This window comes from Pan paniscus, chromosome 8 (assembly GCF_029289425.2).
Source record: "Pan paniscus chromosome 8, NHGRI_mPanPan1-v2.0_pri, whole genome shotgun sequence".
In the NCBI taxonomy this organism is placed as follows: domain Eukaryota; kingdom Metazoa; phylum Chordata; class Mammalia; order Primates; family Hominidae; genus Pan; species Pan paniscus.
The window spans coordinates 72,033,340-72,058,682 of NC_073257.2; the positions used below are offsets into that span (position 1 = coordinate 72,033,340).

The 25,343-nt window shown below is 40.5% G+C and overlaps 1 protein-coding gene across 1 annotated transcript in view; it reads right to left on the bottom strand.

Moving 5' to 3' along the window:
- Positions 1-25,343, bottom strand: part of CCDC6 (coiled-coil domain containing 6) — a 118,357-nt gene that overhangs the window by 33,072 nt on the left and 59,942 nt on the right. The window contains exon 3 of the mRNA XM_003821180.7: positions 10,624-10,752. Coding sequence (XP_003821228.5) covers positions 10,624-10,752 — 129 coding nt within the window. The remainder of the gene's footprint in view (positions 1-10,623; positions 10,753-25,343) is intronic.

The window sequence follows — 25,343 nt, forward strand, 5'->3', positions numbered from 1 at the left end:
GCCTGCCCAATTTCTTAATCAACATCTGCTATTTTTATTATAGAAAAAAACTCAGATATCTAATCTTAAAAAAACTGAGTTTCCTAGTATAATTGAATAGTACATCCAAAAACAGCAATCCATTAATATGGTATTATCTGGCATATTTAAAATACAGAATGAGCTAATCAACCTTCAGAAGAATAAATGACAGTGAAAGCTCAGTTATTTGGAAGATAGAATTTTCCAGATAGCTCAGAGTTTACTTTCTTTAATACAGCTTACATCTTTTTTCTTCTAAAAAATTATGTTCCTGTAAGAATTAGATTTGTTCTTTGAAATTGACATAATTTCAGGACAACATTAATATGCCATTATTAACATGAAAATGACACTATTTCATAACTTATCAGTTCAATAAATTTTGCTTTCAATGAGAAATAACTTTTGAAATAGACACACATTTAATTACTCAGATTAATACAGTTTCTAGTCTTAACATTTTCATCACTTTAACATCAACATAATATTACAGAAATTTGCATACTGGGTTCATTACTTGAGGGGATTCTTTTAACCGATAATTGCCGTTTAGGGAAAGCAAGTTTCACAGTATTGTGTATACATTCTTTTACTACATCAAGAGTTCAGTGGAGAAGTCCTCAGGAAAGAAATGACATCTGTAACTGTTGCAAATATACTATCAGATCAGTGGCTACCATCAGACTATTACCTAAAATAAGCATCTTGCTGGGTGTGGTGGTGCATGTCTGTAATCCCAGCTACTTGGGAGGCTCATGCAGGAGGACTGCTTGAACCGAGGAGTTTGAGACCACCCTGGGCAACACAGTGACAGAGACAGGGGGGCAGATAAATTCTAGGCAGAAAAGGGCAGGTCCCTGGCAAAACCCCATCCTCAAGCCAAAAAGCCTGAAACCACAGTCCAAAGTGAGAACTCATATCCCTGTTTTTCCACTCGAATGTTGCCTTTTCCTAAACCACCCATGGCCCTGTCCCACCCCACCCTATGCTTATAAAAAAAAAAAAAAAAATCCAGACTCAGCTGGTAGACAGGACTACAGCTGGAGGTTGGAGAGAAGCGGTTTGACTTCGGAGGGACAGCTTGCTGGCGTAACTTTGGAGAAGACTCCAGGCAGACTTCAGGGGAAGATTACCTACCTGCCCCATCCCCTTTTCAGCTCCCCTTCCCGCTAAGAGCCACTTTCATCGGCAATAAAATCCCCCACATTTACCATCCTTCAATTCATTTGTGCAACCTCATTTTTCCTGGATGCCAGACAAAAGCTCGGGAGCTATGAGTGCAGATACAAAAGGCTGTCACACTGGCCCTTTGCCCTTGCTGGTGGAGGGCAGCCGACTCATGCAAAAAGGCAAAGGGCCCACTGAACTCTTAACACTTAAGCCGTCCATGGACAGCGGAACTAAAAGAGTACAGTAACACACCCTCTGGGGCTTCAGGAGTTACAGGCACCCCCGCCTAGATGCTGCTACGGGGCCAGCACAGAGTTCGTTCCTGCCAGTACCTAAGCAGCCAGCCGGTGCCAGCACTTGTTCACTCCAGTTCCCACACTGGAGTTGAGAGTGGTGGGCTGAGTAAATGAGACAGGCCTCTCACAACTACTGTGAAGGGGTCAGGGAAATATCCTGCTTCAATAGCAAGACTTCGTTGTCTCCCAACCCAAAATATTATTAAAGTTAAAACAAGCTTCTTTAAAAGCAACAGGGCAACTTCTCTTGCCCTAATGTGATTTATCCAAAATGGAAGTTTTGGACAAACTTGATGTTCTTTATCCAAAATGGAAGTTTCCTTGATAAATCATTTCTTTCTTGTCATTACCACATTCATCCCACTTCCTTACATAGGGATGATGAGTTTATTTAGCCATTCATTCATTTGCTGTGTGTTCAGCTAGAGAGAACACCTAAGTCATCAAGCAAATTCTTGTTTTGATCATAAAGAAACAGACCTGTGCATTTCACAATTACAACTAGGAAGTCTCAGTACAGTATCCCTGGGTTTCACTGCTCTACTGCAGCAAACCAGTGCCCTTCAATTTAACATGCAAGGTCTTTGTCCCCAGTGGGTAACCAGAAGATGCACATCATTGGTCATGATGAACTGCCTCTCCTTTGACACAGGAAATACATTGAGTTTTTCCCCCACCATCATGTAACATCATCTGTACAAGTTGATCTATATGTGGCATCTGATGCTTCAAAATAAAGTCTTACAAGACTTACAAGATGGAACACAGTTTTTCTATTTAATTGAAATTGAGTCTAGGAAAGGAATTCGGGGGGATTTTTTTCCTTTTTCATATCCTACAGAGAGACTTATCTGTGTCCCTTGACAGAGCTCAGAGTCTATTTTCACAGGTCTGGAGTTGGCACCCCTTAGTTGGCTTCATCACATCCCAACAAATGGATTCCAAAACAAATCAACACAACAGACAGCCTCCTGAAGCTTCTTTTGAGTATGGTGTATTGACCCTAGTTTTCTCACTTCCAAGGCACAAAATTCCATTTATTTATCAGCTATTATCTGAGGTTTCTTCCCCACCTCTCTTGGACAAGCAGTGGGTGGGATGAATGCACTCAAGCTTCTCAGGCAACTGAAACATCACTGTGGATTCGCTATAATCAAATTCCCACCAAGCTGACTTCAGGGTTTACTATGATTATGTCTCCAATACAGCTTATCTAAATGTGCAGACATAAGTTATGATGTTTTATTTTTTAAAAAGCAGGGCAGCCAATTATAAATCCACTTAAAAAAGAGAGGAAGAGAAAAGAGGAGGAGGAGGAGAAGATGAAGAAAAACATTAATAGCTGTTTTTCTAGGGGAACTGCAATCTAGGTCATGTTTTCTGATTTTTGTACTTCTTTTTGTACTTGTTTTCCAAACTGTCTTGAAAGAACAATGGATTATTTGTACAATGCAAACGTTTGATTTTAAAAAAAATTCCAAGACTTCCATAATCTGAAATTTGTATTTATAACTAAACTACAAAGTATGCATGGTAGTCACTAAATTTCATTTCCTTAACGCAAGTGACTCCTCAAGGAACATGGTTGTTCTTTGTGTTTTCAAAATGGCACACAAAAATTGGTAGGTGCTCTACTCAGCACAATTTCAATGGATTCCTCTAGCTGTCAGAATCTGCAAGGGAAGCTTTTAGCATGAATGGAATTCTAAACAAGACCCAGTATGGTCACACTACCTGTGAATTTAAGAGAAACACCACTGATATGGTTTAGCTCTATGTCCCAATGCAAATCTCATCTTGAATTGTACTCCCATAATTCCCACATGTTGTGGGAGGGAACTGGTGGGAGATAATTGAATCATGGGGGCAGTTTCCCCCATAGCGTTCTCATGGTAGTGAATAAGTCTCACGAGATCTGATGGCTTTATCAGGGGTTTCTGCTTTTGCATATTCTTCATTCTCTCTTTGCCTGCTGCTGTCCATGTAAGACGGGACATGCTCCTCCTTGCCTTCTGCCATGATTGTGGGCCTTCCCCAGCTCCAAGGAACTAATCCAATTAAACTTCTTTCTTTTGTAAATTGCCCAGTCTAGGGTATGTCTTCATCAGCAGCGTGAAAAAGGACTAATACAACCATGTTTTACAAGAGTTAGTAAAACCACATCACCCAAGGATGCAAACTTGAATATGAGCCACTAGCCACTGAGTTCACTCATAAATCACAAGGACACAAAGATTATCTGTATAATTCACTAGAGTTAGTTGCTGTAGCTACTAAAACAAGTGGCATCAGAATTGTATGGGAACTGGCTATGATGTCAGTTTGGTTATATTTTTGAATGAATTGCCTTCTAGACAACCAAGGCAGAAAGGCCATCTTGTATCCTTAGCACTATCCTTAACTGTTTTTAACATCTTAAGAGCCACTATTCTAAGAACTGGAAATGTGAAAATTTTCTTTCCTTCCTGATAAGACTTTAAAATATACTAAATATTTTCCTGCTTAAGACAATGAATTTAAAAAATTTTGTCCTGAGGATTCAAATTCATTATTCTAAACCCTGGCCTCTGTGATTTGCTGCAGCTGTAGATGACGAGGGGCACTGAGATGAGTGAGGGTCACTCCCTGTACTGCCCCTGGAAGCTGGGGTCCCATCAAGCCCCTTTAAGTCATCCAGTGTCATCTAGTGGCTGAAGATAATCACTGAACATGGTTAGCACTGAGGCTTGCACAAGCCCTGGTAGAGCTATGTGGCTTCCTTCCATCTGGCATTCACTGTAAAGACAAGCCTAAACCCTCAAGTACACCACACAGCAGATACCAAAACCTCCTCTTACTCCATGACCCCCAAAGTAGAGGCAGGGAGTCAACTTCAAATCTCCTTCACAGCTCTTTTTCTGTTCTTGGCATCTTTACTCTATATAGTACCTGCAAATACTTTTTACTACCTATTTTCTCTGCTCATTTCTGCCTCCTCTCCCATCTCTGCTTCCCTGCAACATGGCTGAACATAGACCCACTTAGCCAGTGGGTCTTTTCTCCTGCATCAATCTCAGAGCAGCTGCAGGCATTCTCTGCTGGCTAGGGGGCTGCTGTGCTACAGTGGGAGCACCACTACTCTCCTCCACTACAGTATTCTGCCCAGTGCATCCCTCAGCACTGGCCTCCCTGGACCAGGCTTCTCAAGGCCAGGGACCTCCCATCATCTTTCTTAGAAGAGTTTGTGACACACAGCAGACATGCAATACAGGTGTAATGGATTAATGCAGGATGCATGCCATACAAGGGCATCAACAGCAGCATGGGCAAAGAAGAAAGTTAAAGAGGCCAGATCACAAATGACATATGAGCATAAATATGTCCATAACTGAAGAGACAGATAACCAGTTCAAGGAAGGTAGTGAAACATTTGAGGCTTAAATGATATACACACTTATTTTCCTGGAAAATGGGTAGGGCAAAGGGCAAAGTACCATAGGAATTAGATGACATTTTTCAGTATAAATGGCAGCAGCTACAATTTTTGGAGAGCTAACAGATTAGAGTCACCAGGGATACAGTGTTAAGGTCAACCTTGTCTCGGCCCTCCTTCATCTTATAGGGAAGCTATTAGAAAGAAACAATTAAACAGAGTACTGAATGTTACAAGAGTAGTTCTGAATATTATAGAAATACCTCATAGCACAGACACCTAACTGACCGGAGGAGGGACGCTAGTAAGGCTTGAGCAGGGATAGGATAGAGGAGGGAGAAAGTGTTCCAGGCAGAGGAAACAGATCCATGAAGATCTCGAGGCACCAAAGCATTGGGCAAGGCAGAGCACTTTTTTCAAACTGCAGGTCAAGACCCATTACTGGATTGTGAAATTAGTCTAGTCTTTTGTGACCTACATTTTAATAAAAATGAAATATAATTAAATAGAAAATCAGTGCAAAGCATGTAAGTACCGTTTTATGAAAGTCATCACAGTGACACATACAATTATATATCATCAGTGACTAGGTTACCATATAAATGTATTTCTTGCTGTGCAGTCCACATTTGAATAATCCTGCATCAGAAAGAACTTTAGTACACATGGAGTGTGAGGACAGGCAGGAAGGACAACTAAGCCTCCCCAAAATATACAAATAAGAATTGCAACTGCTTCACAGAAGAGGTCAAATTGCATGCATGAGGCCACACTGTTTATTACAGATGAAAGGGAGATTTGAACCCAGGGAAGTTTCCCTAAACTACACGGGCTAAGATATCATTATAAATGGATGCTAATAAGCTAAAATTAATATACCAATCCTAAATCCAACCTTTACATATGGGTTTTAGTGCTATGGAAGAAGGGGGACATCTCAGATAAGAAAATATGTCCCTAAATTCCAGGAATAACTGAAAAAAAGACACAGGGCCAACTACAGGAAGGAAAAAGTAAGGGGCCTGGTACATGGTAGGCAATCCTGTTACACCATGTAAGTGTTAGCTGAATTAGATGACTAACCCTCCACGGACATAGTGCCCTATTTTTCTACAGTACTACTTAATAACCATGGAGTGTCTAAAACCCACGTACCTTATGCCACTGTTGTCTTCTTCCCCATCAGATAATTTTCAGAGCAGAGTACACAAAAGGCCCTCATATCTGATGAGCTAAACTTCACTTATTATATAAACTAATGTGTGCCTTTTAATGCTAGACAAGTAAGGAAAATTTTCCCTAAGTGGCAGAACATATTATTCAGAATAAGATTTCTTGACATGAACAGAAAATTCCAAGTTCCAAATGTTCTTACCATTACCTAAGAAAATGTGAATAGCAAATAAGAGATGTATAGTGACCACGTTTGAAGAAAATCTTCAAGTCAGGGTTTATAGGCACTGGCCACCAGTGTTTGTTTAGAAAGCCCCAATATCATTAAAGCCATGTTGACTAGATTAATCCAATTTACTAGACTAATACTGTGTGCTACAAAGACCACACAATTTTACATTATCCTGAATATGCTTTTTTACATCTGCTTATAAATTGACTTTTGGCATCAAGCATTTAAGATGCTAAATAAATGCCAAAAAGGTAACTAAAATAAATGATTAAGAACTAATGCAGGCTGTTTGAACAGGAAAGCAGCAGAGTTCTTTGAAGTATAAAAGAAAGGTGACATTGCCTTTACTTTTGCAAAGGCTAAAGTCTTTCCAGGGTCTAAAAGACCACTAAGACGAGAACCAGGGGACCACGTTTGCCACTCATTAGCTGTGTGACTTAAGAAACCCTCCCAATCTCTCTCCGGATTTCCATTTCTGAAAAGGGAGCATGAGCAAGCTGGGCCACTCACAGGCCAAACTGATCTATCACTAAGCAGTGATTCCCACCAAGCCCAACTCTGCAGCAAACTCTGGAGGGAGAGGACATGAGAATAAGAGGCTGTTGTCCCAATTTCTAAGAGCAGAGCTGATGCCCCTACCCCTGGATTTATTTGTGATTTTCCCACTGTCTCATGTCCCCACTAGCGTCTGGGGAAAAAGGTAGTCTTCCCAACATCTTGGACTTCTAGCTCTACAATTCTGTGAATTATAATACTGCAAAACACCAACAGAACCATTTATAGCCCATAGACCTTCATGATCTAGCTGTGAACATTCCCTGTTTGAAGAATAAGAGGATTCCAGATTCAAGGCCTATGAAAAGAATGAATGATATCTGACTAATTGAAGTGTCCATACCAAAGGACTAACTTTCAGTGAGATAAACTTACAGTGAGGCCCTGCTGACATGTGAGTTAACTGGGGCCTTCCTAGGAAGAAACTCAGCCCAGTTAAGTTCTGCTTTACAGAGAACAGAAAGGAGCCAACTCAGAAACCACGATAACCCAAGCTCTACTTTCAAAACAAACACATCGTGACCAACTCAAATCTCTGGCAGAATGCCTTCCAATATCCCTTCTGCAGGTTCACCCACTACATGCAAAGTATGGATTATTTTAAAATTACATTTTGTTTGCACAATTTTAAGGAGAGTTACCACGTGACCCAGCAATTTCACTCCTTGGCATATGACTAAGAAAAATGAAAACATATGTCCACACAAAAAAATTATACGTGAATGTTCATAGCAGCATTCTTCATAATAACTAAAAGATGGAAACAACCTAAATGTCCATCAAACGATAAATGGATAATTGATGAGTGTGGTATATCCATACCATAGATGATTATTTAGCCAGAAAAAAAGAAGAGTACAGATACAATAGGGATGAAAACATTATGGTAAATGAAAGAAGCCAATCACAAAAGACCACATATTATGATTCTATTTACATGAAATGTCCAGAATAGGCAAATACACAGACAGAAAGTAGAACAGCAGTTGCTTAGAGGTTATAGGGGATTAGAGGTGACAGATGAATGGTACGGGGTTTCATTTTGAGTTCACAACAATGTCCTAAAATTGATTTGGTGATGGTTGCACAACTCCGAATATGCTGAAAACCACTGGGTTGTACCTTTTAAGTGGGTGAATTGTAGGATATGTAAATTACATCTCACTAGGGCTGTTAAAAAGAAAGTGAACTGGTGAAAGGATTATTAAGTAGAGGGAACAGGTTCACAACTGGTTGCTTTGAAGTCAGAGCCCAGGCCCTGAACACTAGCCTGTGCTGCCTTCTGAAATACAGAGGACCACTCACCATTCACATGCCCAAACCTACACTTACTACTGATCTAACAAAGCAGTGGGACATGTGGGAGCATATGTGATAACTGCCTTCAAGTGGCTTATAGTTTAAAAGCATTGACTGTCAGTAAAGCAAAGACAAAAACTACATGTAAATCATGATAAGGCATAGTGTAGTGCATGCCTTTGCTCTTCTGACAATAATATAGAGTACAGGATATCCTTTATAATATAATATAGACTATAACATATACTACATCGTATCATACAATACAGATAATTCCAAGAGATGGGCTCAAGGGCTGGTCAGATCATATCCATGGAAACTAAGAGATTTATTTCTATTAGAGGGAAAAACCAAACATGCCCCCTAAATGCTGATTAAAATTATTTATAGTCAAAGAAAACACATTTAATTATCCCAGTCATACCCAAAGCAAAGTGGGGGAAATTTTTATGACAATGTTAAATTTTTCTACTTTAATTAAAACATAGGCTTCATATGCTGGATCTGAGGCTTACTTCTAGAATGGGCTTTGCATTACACATATTTTATTGTGGAAATCTATTTCTTTACCATCGAGGACTGAAATAAGCCTAAAAGGTCACTAAGTTATTAACTTGGCGCTTCAGACTTCATTTTAAAGAGGTTCAGCTACTAAAGTCTGCAAAGGGTCTTAAGACAGGGAGGCAGGACTTTTTCCCAGGAACAATAGGATGAGACTGCCCTTCTTTCTGACACTAGGCCACTACCTCCCCCTTGTGGCCATAGCTAAACCCTCTGGGTCACGGTCCTAGTTTCAAAGTCTCCTTTAGGAGCCTGTGAACAAATACCAGAGAGAAGCTATTATATTTAAAATATTGACAACCATCATTGTGAAGGGCATGGCCAGGCAAAGCTCTCCTAATACTAGCTTCTGTGAGGACTTCACTTGGTCACTTGGTTAACTCTTGATTAACAAGTAAATACTTGGTGTGTCAGGGACTTAAACACAAATCTTCGAAGCTTAGCTTAACTTGAACAGAACTGGAGCTACTGCCTATCCTGGGAATTAAACGGGTGAAACTCAGAACAAAATGTTTTTAAACTGGTAGGGCACGGGGCATGGTGTCTGGTTAATTTAGACACTGAATTTAAATTTGGAAGATGAATGGTAAGAAGAAATTACTCTAGAGATGTATAAAATAGCCAGCCCTTGAAAACTGAACTTTCATCACAGAAAGGATGAAAACACTTTTAGGGTCATCATTCAGTGTTAGAAAACCTAGTACCATTCCCTGCTTTGCTACAGGTAAAAACAAGAATAACAGAATAACTAAAGTCAGTCTTACTTTAAGACAAACTCTAACTTCCCTTCAAACCTTGCAGCATGATCACTGTTTCATTCTCAGGTAAAATATTCAAACTAGAGCGGTCCTGAGAGTGACTGATGGAATGAGTTAACATGGAGTAAGGTGCACAGGGAGAAGCCTGAATGTGAGATAAATCAGACAACTTTAATGAGGCTTAGCCTAATCAGGGCAATCAGGATCCAAAATACAAACAGCTGGAAGATCTTCATCTACTGCATTTTACATGGAAACCCAGGTAGCAGTACACTAGCGTCAGCCTCTTATAACTTAGGGGAACTAAAATTTCAGGACACTAGCATGGGTGAAGGCATCGGGGAACACCGAGGCTAGCAATAATATAGTTTGACACACCCTGAATGGAGTGACAACAGCTGCCCAGAGTTCTGTGTGATAATGGGGCATACAGACCAAGTCTGGACTCCCAAGGCCAATGTTCCAACACCAATGCCTGCTGAGGGCAGAGGACAAAGGGATTGCGTGCTATTACTACTTCCCACCTTTGTCCCTTGTTAAGTTTGCCATTTCTGGTTTTAGTCTGTCCTGCTCTGTTCACAAATGGAGAACCTGAGCCCAGAGAAATTAATGAAGTTAATATAAGGTCATACAATCAGTCAGTGGTTGACTCAAGGTGAGTTACCAAGTCTATGACTCCATATTTGTACCAACAAGTCTGGACTGGGAGAAGAGAAGGCTCATGTAAGGTTGCTAATCAATCAAAGAGGAAAATGTTAATTGTTTATTCTGAAGAAGCTTTGAAAGACCAGTTTTACTTCCATAGCAACATTGTCTTAGGAACTTTCACAGAAACTATCCTGTGGTCAAAAACATTCTTCTCCCTTTGCTTTGCAAAAAGGAAGCTGACATTTCCTGCTATAAATCAGTACATCACAACTTATCTCCTGAAACTTTATTAATTTTGGTTAAAAAAGAGAAAATGTGTGAGAGAATGATAGGAACTATGTAAACCTGTCAATGCTCACTTTAGAAATGAAGTCTCCACAGTGGGGAGAGAAAGCTGAAAACTACTTTTCACTTAAATTCCTCCAGGCATCTTAAAGCTTAAAAGAACAAGCTGAGAACGAGAAAATACAATGTAAAGGAAGAGCTACAGGTGCTTACCTGTTCTAATGTAAGTTGCTTAGAAATGGTGTCATTCTCCAGTTTTTTAATTTTCTTCATCAGTTTGTTGACCTGAAATTCCTGCTCTTGTTCAAGATGCTGTTCTAGTTCGGCTTTCTCATGCTGCAACTGGAAAATGAAAAACACAGAGATGTGGAAATCAGGCAACTCAAATGCCATGGAAACACTGGCTCCAAAAGGTGACTATACAAAGAAGCTATACCACAAAAGTTACATTACCCATTTTTGCTCAAATGTGCAAGTGTATACCTAGTAATCTGTGCCTAACTGGTTCCTCTAACTTAAAACCAAAAGTCATAGGGAATGGAAATGCAATTTGTGTTTTGCCATATACTTTTTGCTACCTTTCAGGTTTTATACTATAGGCATACAAATAAATTTTTAAAAAATAGAAATTTCATACCAATTTTTATTAAATGAATTGCAGTTTATTCAGATTTGCATCATGTATGTAGACAGAGAAGTCAAAATCACAGAACATACTTAGGTAAATTATTCAGAATGCTATTTCCAGTGTACAAGTAAGCATGCCTTCATAAAAATCAGCACAATTATTTTTCCATACAGAGACTGTACGCCACAGTTACTATATATTCCCTAAAAACCAAGAGGGAAAATGTTGGCTGGTCATGGTGGCTCACACCTGTAATCCTAGCACTTTGGGAGGCCAAGGCGGGTGGACCACCTGAAGTCAGGAGTTCAAGACCAGCCTGGCCAACACAGTGAAACTCTGTCTTTACTAAAAATATGAAAGTCAGCTGGGCGTGGTGACAGGCACCTGTAATCCCGGCTACTTGGGAGGCTGAGACAAGAGAATCGCTTGAACCCAGGAGGTGGAGGCTGCAGTGAGCTGAGATAGTGCCATTGCACTCCAGCTTGGACAATGAGAGCAAAACTCTGTCTCAAAAAAAGAATCTTATTCATGCAATTAAAAGATAAGGCTAAGGTGTCATTACCAGAGAAAATTTAAAAACAAAAACAAACCAAACTCCAACCTACAAAACCAAAGGAAAATAAAAGAAATCCAGTGGACCCATAGGGACTTGGGGAGGTTCTCATTAATAATCGTGCGTTATTTTTATAACACTCTCAACTGGGGGGGGGGTTTGTTGATCCACAGCAGGGGTTGGCCTGATGTTTCAGAATTAAGGGAAACAAGTAAAAGCTACTAAAAACAATGAAGCACACAAAAGTTTTAGTTTTTGGCTGAATAGGACACTGCTCCCTAATTTTATGTTCAAAGCCATTTCTTTTGGCAGACACTATACACCAGGTTCTTCACATGCATTTAGACAGGCATGGTCACTTCCATTTTATATGTGACATTTTATATGTGACAAATCACATTATTAGACTGAAGCAATACAGCTGGAAAGTGGCAGAGCTTGGGACCCAGAACCCCAAACCAGTGCTCTCTCCCGCTGTATCACTGAGCAAAGCCAAGAGAGGTTGCCTTCAGACTGCTCCACCCATGAGCACCTACCACACCCTGTGCACCTGGAAAGCCAAATGATTAAACATAGAAAAAAAGCCACGTATGCTTGCCCAGGGGATGCAACGTTTCTTTGTAAACCCTCCTTAGGGTGGAGTGGACAACTGAGAGCTGAGGCAAGCCTGATCATCCTCAAAATGGCTACAAGTAACACTCTCCACATTTGACAGCGTCCACTGCCCTGAAAACACATACTCAGTTTAAGGAAAAAAAAAAATTGTTTTGGCTAGGCGCAGGGGCTCACGCCTGTAATCCCAGCACTTTGGGAGGTCAAGACAGGTGGATCACATGAGACCAGGAGTTCAAGACCAGCCTGACCAACATGGTGAAACCCTGTCTCTACTAAAAATACAAACAAACAAACAAACAAACAAATAAATAAGCCCGGTGTGGTGGCATGCACCAGCTACTCAGGAGGCTGAGGCAGGAGAATCCCTTGAACCCAGGAGGCAGGGGTTGCAGGGAGGCGGAGGTTGCAGTGAGCCAAGATCACACCATTGCACTCCAGCCTGGGCAACAGAGCGAGACTCTGTCTCAAAAAAGAAAAAAAAAAAAAGAAAAAAAAATTTTAATCTGACGTAGTCTTCCAACACTGGAAATATTGACTAAATAGATGCTGTTTTCCTTCCAACTGTTTTTGATGTTCAAGGCCAAAAATAACCTGGTCAATCTTGCAGGGACCCAAGAGAAAAGCAGGTGTAAGGAGGTGCTTACAGTGACAAGTCTATATTTAGCTAGCTCTTTAAAACTCAGGTTCTGCAAGACCAAGCAGCAATTAAAAGAACTAAGACGAATGAATAGAGAACAAGAAGAGTTCCCAGCACTTTCGACAAAAAGAACCCAATGGAACAAGCATCGCTTAGGAGGAAAAATATAGCAAAGCATGTTCATCTGCGCCTAAGGCTTTCATTCAGTAAGCGTGCTGTGCTGTCTTCTATCTGCAGGTACTATGAGAATGGTAGGCGAGATCTATAGTTAACATATCATCCTTGCTCTAAAAATAGTTATGAACACTAAGCTTTAACAGTATCTACTAGTTATTGAGAGATGATAAACTTAAGTCTTAAAACCTTTAAACTATTTGCATAGCTTTTTAAATATAGTAGCTATGTTTTCCTCCAATATGTTTTCACCTGCTGCCATTTTTATTTGAAAGAACCCTTCTTTTTTCTCAACATTATGCCTCTGCCCTGAGGTAAACTAAAACAATAAAGGATGTAATCTAACATTGAAAAATCTCTTGCCCACCAAGCAGCGTTTGTCATAGAATGTTGTAACATCTGAGGAAAGGCAAGGCTCTCACTGGCTTGCAGGAAAATATCCATATTTAGACAGATGGTCTAACACTGTCAGTAGCTTTAGGTACTTCCTTTAAGACTACAGATTGAACTAGTAATAAAGCCTAACAGAGCTCTCAATTTTAGGAGGCATTTTCCTCTCAAGAGCTATACCCTAAGGAAAATTTGATGGTAAAGCTGTCATTACCAGAACTCAAGTAAGGTCACTGGGTTACACTAACCCATTTGGAAAATATCAAGCCATTCTGAGATCTAACTCTGTTTGCTAAAGATTCACAGTTTTTATCATCCCCCAAAGACAGTGCTAAAACAAACAGTTCTGCTGCCTGCTTTGTTCTGCCACCTCAGGTGACATGCAACAGAAGCAGAGCATGCAGTTCCTGAACAAAGACTAGAAACAGAAAATATAGTTCTTCCTGGAACAAAGAAACTGCCAATAAAAAGAGAAACACGGCCAGGCACAGTGGCTCATGCCTATAATCCCAGCACTTTTAGAGGCCGAAGCAAGAGGATCGCTTGAGCCCCAGAGTTTGCGACCAGCCTAGGCAACAGAGTGAGGCTCTCTCTCTACAAAAAAAGATTAGCTGGACATGGTGGTGCGCGCACCTGTAGTCCCAGCTACTCAGGAGACTGAGGTGAGAGGACTGCTGGAGCCCAGAAGGTCAAGGCTGCAGTGAGCATGAGTGCACCCCTGCAATCCAGCCTGGGTGACAGACTGCGACCCTGTCTAAAAAAAAAAAAAAAAAGCTTGCTCGAGAGAAACACAGAAGCACCTCAGTCCCCTAAAATCATGAGACAAGGGTTAAGATGAGCAAGAGGTAGGAGGCAAATGTGCGCATAGGGACCTTGAAGGACTAATAACTACAGAACTTGCCTCATATAGTTTGTCTAAGAAAAATTCAGATATTCTCTTTTAAACAGATACCATGTAAATTCAAGCAACGTGGCTCCAATAGGGTTTGAACCAACACCCTGAATTGACCTGCCTATTTTAAAGCTATAGCTCATGGCACCACAGACGTAAAAACCCTGGGAAGCCTGGTGCAGGGTGACTCAAGACTAGCTGTCAGTTTCACCTCTGATGCCCATCTTCAATATGGGCAAACTTTTCTAGGCACGACTTTAAATTTATAATCATAGGTCTTAATGTACTGTTACATGAACAATTTTAAATCTTCCAATAAAGTCAAAGATCCTGAACTAGAACAAAAATTATTCCATCTAATAATAATCAAGCATATTAATTAATATTTTGAAATGATACTTATGTGTCTGCCTTAAATATATATAAAGCTAAATGCCTAGGCAGATTAAAAGGCTTTTTTCAAAAATCAGAATTTTCAACAAATACATTTTTTATATAAAGTCAATCTCAAAGATTATGGAACAGTTTTATAACCCTTATTTGTGCTATATGTTAACACTAATAAAAATATCCCTGTGGAATCAGAATCACATAACAATGATCCCTCAGCAGATCACATTTTCAACGGAATTAGGGTTATATAAATAAAAGTTTGTTCCTTGGGATACAAAAAGAAAAATATATTAACAGAACTGAAAAGGGCATAAATGAAAATGCAACTATATGCTCAACTATAAATCAGTATAATTTTAAATTCTAAGTCCTAAAGCAAGCATTTTCTTGTATCATCCACTGATTAGATATATAGTCTCAAAGCAAACATCCAGCCCAATGAAATACACAAGTGTAGCATTAATTTGATCTTAAGCAGGCTAGCCTTAAGCATCATCCAATTACCAATAATTGTTGTGCTTATAATTTACAAAGGATTTCTGGAACCACTTCAATGAACCAGGCCTTTCACATAATAGATTCAAGAACTCTGCACCAAATGACTTTTTTCTCAATAAATTCTTTCTAGCAGGTAGAGGCATTGAAAATCATTTACCTGGGAGAACCTCCTCCAATAGGTACCACAGGGGCATGTGCACGCTGGATGCTGAGAGCACCTTCCCACCCAACATGCAGCAGGTTTGCTGGATCCTAGGTTTTGTAAAATGTCAATGTGCAGGTCTGGGCTTGTTGTCAAGTCAGTCCTTGCCAACCGAAGCAAGGCTTCTAGCCACTACCTCTAGGACCCAGCTTTTTCAAGACAACTTAAGAATAAACCAGGCCAGGCGCGGTGGCTCACGCCTGTAATCCCAGCACTTGGGAGGCCGAGGTAGGCAGATGACCTGATGTCAGGAGTTTGAGTCCAGCCTGGCTAACATGGTGAAACCCTGTCTCTACCAAAAATACAAAAAAATTAGCCAGGCGTGGTGGCATGTGCCTGTAGTCCCAGCTACTCAGGAGGCTGAGGCAGGAGAATCACTTGAACCTGGGAAGTGGAGGTTGCAGTTAGCCGAGATCACACCACTGCACTCTAGCCTGGGCGACAAGAGCGAGACTCTGTCTCAAAAAAAAAAAAAAAAGAAAGAAAGAAGAAGCTTGAGAGGCCCCCAGCTTTGTTTTCACTAGTCAACTGATATCTCTGTTACCCACAGTACCACAACTAACATCCCTGGTTTATTGAAAATTACCAAGGAATGGAGCTACCTGCATTGGACCAAGTAAAGGCCACCCCAGGACAATAACTGCATTAAGCCATTAGACTGTCAAAAGCAATCATAATGTTATTAATATGAGCTTTGGAAAAAAGCTCAAAAATCTCTCTCAGAACATAGAAAGTCTCTCAAGAACCAACTTGTCAGCTGTGCTACTGAGCAGAAATTCAGACTCCCACTTCAAACTCAGCACTTCATCACTAAGGGCTTCTTGGGCCCACACTTATTCCCACCTCCTCCCCTTCTGTTACTGGTACCAGTATTCTGGGTCAATGCCTCACATCTCATGAGTTACCAAGGCCCATGAAGTCAGCCTCCATAACAGCTGTCACACACACACACACACACACTCTCCTTTGTGTGTGCCATGTGCTCATGGCCCCAGTCTGGTTCAGGCCTTTTATTCCTTTTCCTTTGGGCTACTGCCAAAACCTCCTACTGGATCTCCCCAGGTCCACTGTAGATCATCCTAGCACAAGTCCTATTACTTCAATGTCCTGCTCAAAACTCTTCAATGGCTCCCTACTACCTGTGGACTAAGTCCAAACTCACTGGCATAACATTCAAGTCCTTCCATGATCCAATCCCTATGCAAGCTTCCCACGCCTTCCTCATACTATTTTCACACTACTCAGTTGATGTGACAGTCCAAGGTTTGCAAGCATAAATGCCTTCAGGGTTCATGCATGCAGCAAACAAAGAATGGATGGGTGTAAGCCAGGGAGTGGTAGCTATTGTGGTTAAAGGAAAAGCTTATGTCCTTTTCTGACTCTTGAAAAGAAAATCCCATCATGCCAACCAAACACTTTTGGTGACCATACTGGTCCAGGGGCTTCTAGATCACAATACTTGCTAGTCATGCCGGATCACTCTTACAGAAACCATGCCACTCACTCTGCCCACATGCCCCACTCATGCTGTGCCTCTGCCTATAGGGTCTGAATCCCTCCCCTCAATTTACCAAGACTAGGGGATAGCATAAAAGACTTCCCCAATGCTTTCCCACAGGCCCTCAGCATAATGTGCACTCACCCTCCTTTAAGGGGTGAGAAGCACATTGTCATTCAAGTGCATTTTGATGTCCATTTCATGATGTTTTTCTGTATCTTTTCCATCAGCTACTTCTAAAGGCAGCTAATGCTTCAGGGCGATTACTACGTCTCAAGCACTTTATATACACGAACACACTTGATGGTTGAATCTTCATAACTCTACAGTAGAAACTGTTATCTGCATTTTGCAAAGAGTGAAATCACAGCTTAAAGGAATTAGGTGATCTGCCTGAAATTTCACACGTAAAGGGTAAATCCAGGGTTCAAACTGAGGTCCTTGGCTTCAAAGCCTTTGCCCTCATCTCTGATGTGTGCTGCCATCCTAGAACACCTGGGTACATTCTCAATCACTCTTTACAGGACTGAAAGCTCTAAGAAGGGCAGTGACTAGGATTTCCTTGATCCTACTCCAAAACATAGAAAATACATTGTGAATGCAAATACTGATTGAATAAATGATAACGTCCTCACTTCATGGGGACTGTTTGCTCTAGATTAAGCCTCAGGATAAGCAAAACAACGGTTGGGGGTGGGGTGGATTAATCAAGATCTAGGACATTACCCATATATCATGGTCTGCCCCAAAGCCCCTGTTTCCCTTCCTGTTTATAGCCCCTCTCCAACTCCTAGACATAATCAATATCCTAATTCTTATGGTATTTACTTCCTTACATTTTTCCTAAAGTTGTTTTTTTTAAACAACCTATGTATTCATTTACTTCCAAACATTGGTCTTGCTAGGTTTTGCATTCTTTCATATCCAGCTTCTTCTGCTAAATGAACTTGTTACTCATTGTGGTTTGTATTTTCATTGCTTCACAGTATCCAGCTATTTATACCACAGTCTATCCTCTCGACGGATGACAGGCATTTGGGTCATTTCTTTTATTTATTTTGAGACAGAGTCTCACTCTGTCGCCAGGCTGTAGTACAGTGGCGTGATCTTGGCTCACTACAACCTCCGACTCCCTGGTTCAACTGATTCTCCTGCCTCAGCCTCCCAAGTAGCTGGAATTACAGGCATGTGCCACCACGCCCAGCTAATTTTTGTATTTTTAGTAGACACGGGGTTTCACCATGTTGGCCAGGCTGGTCTCAATCTCCTGACCTCGTGATCCACCCACCTCGGCCTCCTAAAGTGCTGGGATTACAGGCATGAGCCACCATGCCTGGCCATTTCTAGTTTTTTATCATGATCAATGGCACAAAGAACATTCTTCTACATATCTGGTACACATGTACATGTAATATGATATATACCCAGGAGAGAAACCACTGGGTCATAGAGAATAAGTATTTCCAACTTAATTAGGTATACCAAATTGTTTTCAAATGCGTGTAATGATTTCAATTTTCTATCTGCAGTACATAAGAATTTATTAGTAGTCTGTTTAAATCATTTGCCATTTTTCCTCTGGGTTGTTTGCTTTCTTACTGATTTGTAGTTCTTTGTCATTACATATGGTGCATATCTCTTCTCCCATTCTGTGGTTCATCCTTGCGTTTTCCTTATGATATGTCTCTGGTCCTCTCCTCTGGGCACACCTCCTGAGTAACAGCATTAATTTCCATGGGAATAAATAATTTCTAAAGAAAACACTCCCAAATTTATATCTCTAGCCCAGACTTCTCTGTTGAGAGTCAGAACCTCTGTCCCACTGCCTTGTCTGTTCTCTCCATATGGAAGCCCAGACATTGCAATTGAAATTCTGACCTTCTTACTCCAAACATACTCCACTTGCTGTCTTTTCCATCTTAAATGATGGTAACTATTCTTCCAGTCATTAAGACTCAAACCCCTAAGTCTTTCTTGATCCTTTTTTTCTACACCACTTCTAATCCATCCACAAATCCTATGAGGTTATTTCTTCAAAATGTACCCAGAATCCAAAGTTTACCATCTTCAGTACTACTTCCTGAATAATCCACTCCATCTCTTGGCATGTATTACAGAATATCCTTCTAATATGCATTGCTCCCACCTTGGCCCCCAATCCATAATCTCTTCATGACACAGCAACCAAAGCAATCATTTTAAGAGCTATGTAGGATCATTTTGCTACTCTGCTCAAAACCCTGTGGTGGCTCCTCCCATGCAGAATAAAAGCCAAAGTGCCGACAGTGGCTCCCAAACTTCTATCATATCAAGCCTCCCGACCCATTACCTCCCAATTTCATCCATCACTCTTCTCTCCCCATGACGACAATCTAACCACACCAGTCTGTCTGCTGCTTCTCCAACATGGCAGGCACAATCTTACTTCAAGGCCTTAGCACTTTCCTATTCCTTCTGCCTACAATACTCTTCCCACAAAAATCTATTTGGCTAGCTTCTTCTCCCAGATTTTGCTTAAGTATTACCTCAATGACTTGAACTTACTTAGAACTTCAACTGTCCCTATGCCCTTTACAGTGTTCTATATTTTTCCATGGCACTTAATCCCTTCTCTTGGTTTTTGATGCTTTCATATTTTCACATTTAACTGCTTATTGCTGGTACACAGAAATACAATTTTTCATATGAGAAAACAGAATTCTAATTACTTACCTGTAGATTCTTAAGATTTAAAAGTTTTCCACTTACACAATAATAAGTAAATGGCAGTATTAGTTCCTCCTTTCAATCCTTACATCTTTTTCTTGCCTTTCTGCACTTGCTAGAAATCCACAACAAAAATCAATATAGGTAAATGCAGCAGGCATCCGTGTCTTGTTTTTTTTTTTGAGACGGAGTCACTCTGTCGCCCAGGCTGGAGTGCGTTGGCGTGATCTCGGCTCACTGCAAGCTCTGCCTCCTGGGTTCAGGCCATTCTCCTGCCTCAGCCTCCCGAGTAGCTGGGACTACGGGTGCCTACAACCACGCCCGGCTAATTTTTGTAATTTTAGTAGAGATGGGGTTTCACCACGTTAGCCAGGACGGTCTCGATCTCCTGACCTCGTGATCCGCCAGCCTCAGCCTCCCAAAGTGCAGGATTACAGGTGTGAGCCACCGCGCCCGACCCCGTGTCTTGCTCTTGATTTTAAAGGGAAAGTTAACTTTTCACAATCAAACACAATGGTTTGGGCAGCCTTTTTGTAAACACTTTATTTATGTTTGAGATGGAGTCTCCCTCTGTTGCCCAGGCTAGAGTGCAGTGGTACGATCTTGGCTCAACGCAACCTCTGCCTCCTGGTTCAACTGATTCTCCTGCCTCAGCATCCCGAGTAGCTGGGACTACAGGCGTGCACCACCACACCCCACTAACTTATTTTTGGTACTTTTAGTAGAGATGGGGTTTCACCATGCTGGTCAGGCTAGTCTTGAACTCCTGACCTCAAATGATCTGCCCATCTTGGCCTCCCAAAGTGCTAGGATTACAGGTGTGAGCCACCGCGCCTAGCCTATGTAAACACTTTTTTTAAAAGTCAGGTTTCAGTTCTATTCTTAGTTCACTAATTTTTATCATGAATTGTTACACTTTATCAAATCCTTTCTCTCCATCTATTAACATGATCATGACTTTTTCTTTTTATTCTGTGAATGTGGCAAATTACACTTACTGATTTTCTACTGGTAAACTAAACTTGCATTTCTTGTATAAACCCAGCATGGTCATGGTGCATTGTCCTTTTAATATATTGCTGACTTCATTTACTTATATTTTGTGTAGGATTTTTGCTCATGATTGAGGCTGTAGTATAATTTGCCTTTTCTGAACTACACTTAAGTTTGAGCTTTGAAGGTTATGTTACCCTTAAAATATGTTGGGGACCCATTTTTTTCCCTTTAGAATTTATGGAAGACAATTTTTTTTTTTTTTTTTTTTTTTTTTGAGACAGAGTTTTGCTCTGTCACCCAGGCTGGAGTGCAGTGGCGCAATCTCAGCTCACAGCAAGCTCCGCCTCCCAGGTTCACGCTATTCTCCTGCCTCAACCTCCCGAGTAGCTGGGACTACAGGCACCTGCCACTGCCCCTGGCTAATTGCTTGTATTTTTAGTAGAGACGGGGTTTCACCGTGTTAGCCAGGATGGTCTCGATCTCCCGACTTTGTGATCCACCTGCCTCGGCCTCCCAAAGTGCTGGAATTACAAGCGTGAGCCACCATACCCGGCCTTTTTTTGTATTTTTAGTAGAGATGGGGTTTCACCGTGTTAGCCAGGATGGTCTCGATTCTCCTGACCTCGTGATCTGCCCGCCTCGGCCTCCCAAAGTGTTGGGATTACAGGCGTTAGCCACTGCGCCTGGCCTTTTTTTGTATTTTTAGTAGAGACGGGGTTTCACTGTGTTAGCCAGGATGGTCTCGATCTCCTGACCTCGTGATCCGCCCGCCTCAGCCTCCGAAAGTGTTGGGATTACAGGCGTGAGCCAACGCGCCCGGCCAGAAGACAAATTACTTTATCCTTGAATGTTTGGTACAACTCTCAATGAAACCATTTGGACCTGGAATTCATTGTTTATGAAGGCTGTTGATCTCTAATTCAATTTCTTTACAGGACAGAAGACAGTTTTCTTTTTCTTCCTCAGTCAGCTGGAGAAAGTTATGTTTTTCTAAGAATTTGTCCACATCATATAAATTTCAAACGTATTGCCCTATAGTTATTCATTAGTTTTTCACTTAACATTTGAATGTCTACAAGAAAAGTGATATGTTTCCGGTTTCCTGCCAAAGATTTCAAGGTTGGCTTTTACTTCTCTGAGTATAGTAAGCATGGTTGCTTTATAGTATACGCCCGGTAATTCCAATATTTGAAGAATCTGCGAAGTCCATTTCTTTTATTTCTAGTCACTTACATTCATGGAATCTCATATCCTCATGTGCATGGATCTTTAACTGTGGGCTGAATATTGTATTTGAAAATTTATCAGCAGGAGAAGCTTGTAGCCTAGAATGATAGTAACTTGCTCCAGAAAATTCCATCTCCTTTGGCTAAGCACCATAAGTCTGGGTTTACCTTAATCCAAAATCAAAGCCTTGTGTCTCTCATTTACCCAGCTGATGCAAAACTAGTTCACTCTTAGCCTAAGCATGCAGCCCTTCATGATTCCAGCTTGAGGTAGGGTTGACTGATCACTCTCTCTAAACTTTGACCAAAAGCAATCAACTGACTTCTGCAGCCCCAGCTCCATACAACGACCAAAACCACAATTTACTATCTCAGGTGTTTTTCTGGATGAATTCCAAGTGCCCTCTGAATAAAAGCAGCCTTGGGTGCTTCGTTCCCACCTTCCTTCAGATCTCTGCCCAATAATTCTTCACCATCATGTTAATTATTTAACAAAGAAGGATTTTGTTAAGCTTTTGTTTATCTTCAGTGAGGTATGTCTGAGTTATCTAATCTGCTATTTTCTATAGGAAAAGCCACAATATAACTTTTATAAAGAGAAAAAATAGCTACGTTCTTCCAGAAATTAGTTATTTGTTATTTTGATTCCTTGTTAGCAACACTGAGGACCAGAGTCAGGCCCTCACTTCTGAGCAGATGGCTTCAGGATAATATCAGACTTCCTATCTACTTGGGTATATACCTAAAGGGTTAAGTTTGAGTTTCCTGGATTTCCAGGAGCATGATGCCACTAAAAGCATTAACATCTTTAAAAAAAATCTGGTTAGGAGGAATATTAAAAAAAAAAAAAAAAAGCTCCATGGAAAAGATTTTTAAAGTCCTTGCAGGGCACGGTGGCTCATGCGTGTAATCCAGCACTTTGGGAGGCTTAGGCAGGCAGATCACTTGTGGTCAGGAATCCAAGACCGGCCTGGCCAACATGGTAAAACCCTGTCTCTACTTAAAAAAAAAAATACAAAAATTAGCTGGGCTAGTTAAAATTAGCCCAGTTACTCAGGAGGCTGAGGCATGAGAATCACTTGAGCCCAAGAGACGGAGGTTGCAGTGAGCCAAGATCATGCCAGCCTGGGCAACAGAGACTATCTCCAAAAAAAAAAAAAAAAAAGAGAGAGAGAGAGAGAGAAAATCCTTTAGGCTCTGGCATATTGAAAAATCCATTTTGTAAAAACTGGCATTTTCTCCTGAGGAAGAAAGAGTGTTTAGCCCAAAGAATTCATTCTAAGCTGAGGCATTATTGAAAATTACAATGAAAGGTCTCATCTTTCTTACCAAGTTTATGAGTGGAGGAAATAGGAAGGTGAGGACAGCAGCAGGATATAACTCCGTATTTTAAAGTAATTACTGACTGGGCTGACTGTAAATTGTTTAAAAATGAAATGCAAAACATTGTAACATTTAGAACTACAAAGTTTTAAAGTTATTTTAAAACTGTTTCTAGTGATAGCTAGGGTCCATCAATAGTGGGGCCTAGTATCCTTCAATAGACAAGATTCACCTTTCCAACTAGAAATAACAATATTTCTCCCACCTACTTTGGTAAATAAAGCAAGTTTAACTCCAGCTTCACCTAATTATTTTTATCTTTCTTTTCTTCTACCTTTGTTTTTCCCTCTACCTACTTTTTCTCACATTTTACGTCAAAAAAGTCAGCACAGGAAGCTTCTGAGCCCTTACTTTTGCCCTTATGGGGTTTTTTTTTTTTTTTTTTTTTGGGATGTTAGCACATCACATCTAGCCATAACCTTAGTACATGCACACGTGCACACACACTTTAAAAGAAACTCAGTAATTTCAACACTGAAGAACTACTTCAGCTTTATTGTATTATCTACTCGTAACAAATTACATTGCAATGAGAGATTTTTGCCATGCTACTAACAGAATTCTGGCTTATAATTTGGCCACTGGTGGCTGTAGCATAAAATGCATTAAAAACAACTCAGTAGCTCTTTGTAGGCATACTGTGAATGCAATGTGTGAACCTCTTGCTCCTGAAAAGATCAGACAAAGCTGAGGTTCAGGTAATTTGGAATGAAAACAATAAGAAAAAGCTCTGTTCTGTTTTGAAAGCTATTTTGTGATAGCAAATTTCTCTGATCAGTATTAAGGGCCCTGAAAAACAAGCCAGGAGGGCCACAGATCTAGTCATCTAAATATAAAGGACATACTTCATTTAGATCTCTCCCCTAACATAGGGAGAACCAAGGTTTCATCTGAATGGATGCAATGGTGTTATAGTCTTGGCGCCTTTGAAATTAACTAAATGATATTTCATACATTATTTATCAGCTTGACATGTGATTTTGCTCCTTGCATAAACAAAATAATTTCGTTGCCATCTTAGTGGCTTCGGAAACTTGAAGGGGAGCGAGGGTGAAGAGGATGCTTCAGATTCTAGTGTACATCCTGGAAAAGAAGAGAATTGGGAGTCTATACTCACTTCCTTTGCCTGCAGAAATGTCATGCTACTCAGAAAAAGAGTCTTTCAGGGGTTAAGTAAGCGTACACTCTAGAAAAAAAAGAATCCAGTAAAATGGTATTAGGAGAAACCACTTCTCCAGAATTGACAGGACAAGTGAAAGAAGGCAAATGAAGTGCTAAGCCCTTTGTCCAGATGAACAGGCAGATCTGGAGACTTAGAAATTCTTCTTCCCAGTTTTATTTCTGTGTAAATGAGATAGAAGAATAATTCTGTTGCATGATATCCTTCTGAACTGCTCAGCTATAAATCATTTGGCAGAGGTAGTTTCAGCAGTTTTGCCCACAACTTCCTTCCTGTCCTCTCTCATCTTTCCATAGATGCTAGAAAAACTCCAACTATTTTAGTTCCAGGAAGCATTCTTACTTCAGGAACCAAGTCAATAATAATAAAAATAAGCCGTATCATCTTAATAAGAGATCCAGGACTTTTCCTCTTAAGTATTTCAAACCATCAATGTGCCCCCTATTAGGATATGGCTACAATAATTTTTATTATAGTTAGAGCAGCATTATTTTCTCAGAATCAGATCCTATTTCAAATGTGAATTGAAAGTACTGTACTACAAATCTATTGATTATTTTAAGGTCTGAAATTTGCAAGCTGGATTAGATTGAAAAGATTAAGATATATGTAATATGCAGTACTCTTCCTACCCCAGTCATAATCTATGGTTAAAAAAATAGTTTATTAACTTTTGGTAGTGGTATTTGTTGAGAAAAGTGTAGACAATCCAGAACAAGCTGAGTGTGCTCCCAAAGAGCAGAAAGCCAAGTTGATGCTTTGGCCCTGCATAAAAGCAGGTGGGAAAATCCACAATTGCTAAAACCATGATCAATCTCAGTGTCTGAGATAATTGATAAGTCTTCCAGTAGGCATTTGTGATTGGTGGTTAAGAGTTTGCCAGGGGAATTAGAAATTTTTTTTTTTTTGAGACGGAGTCTCGCTCTGTCTCCCAGGATGGAGTGCAGTGGCGCTATCTCGGC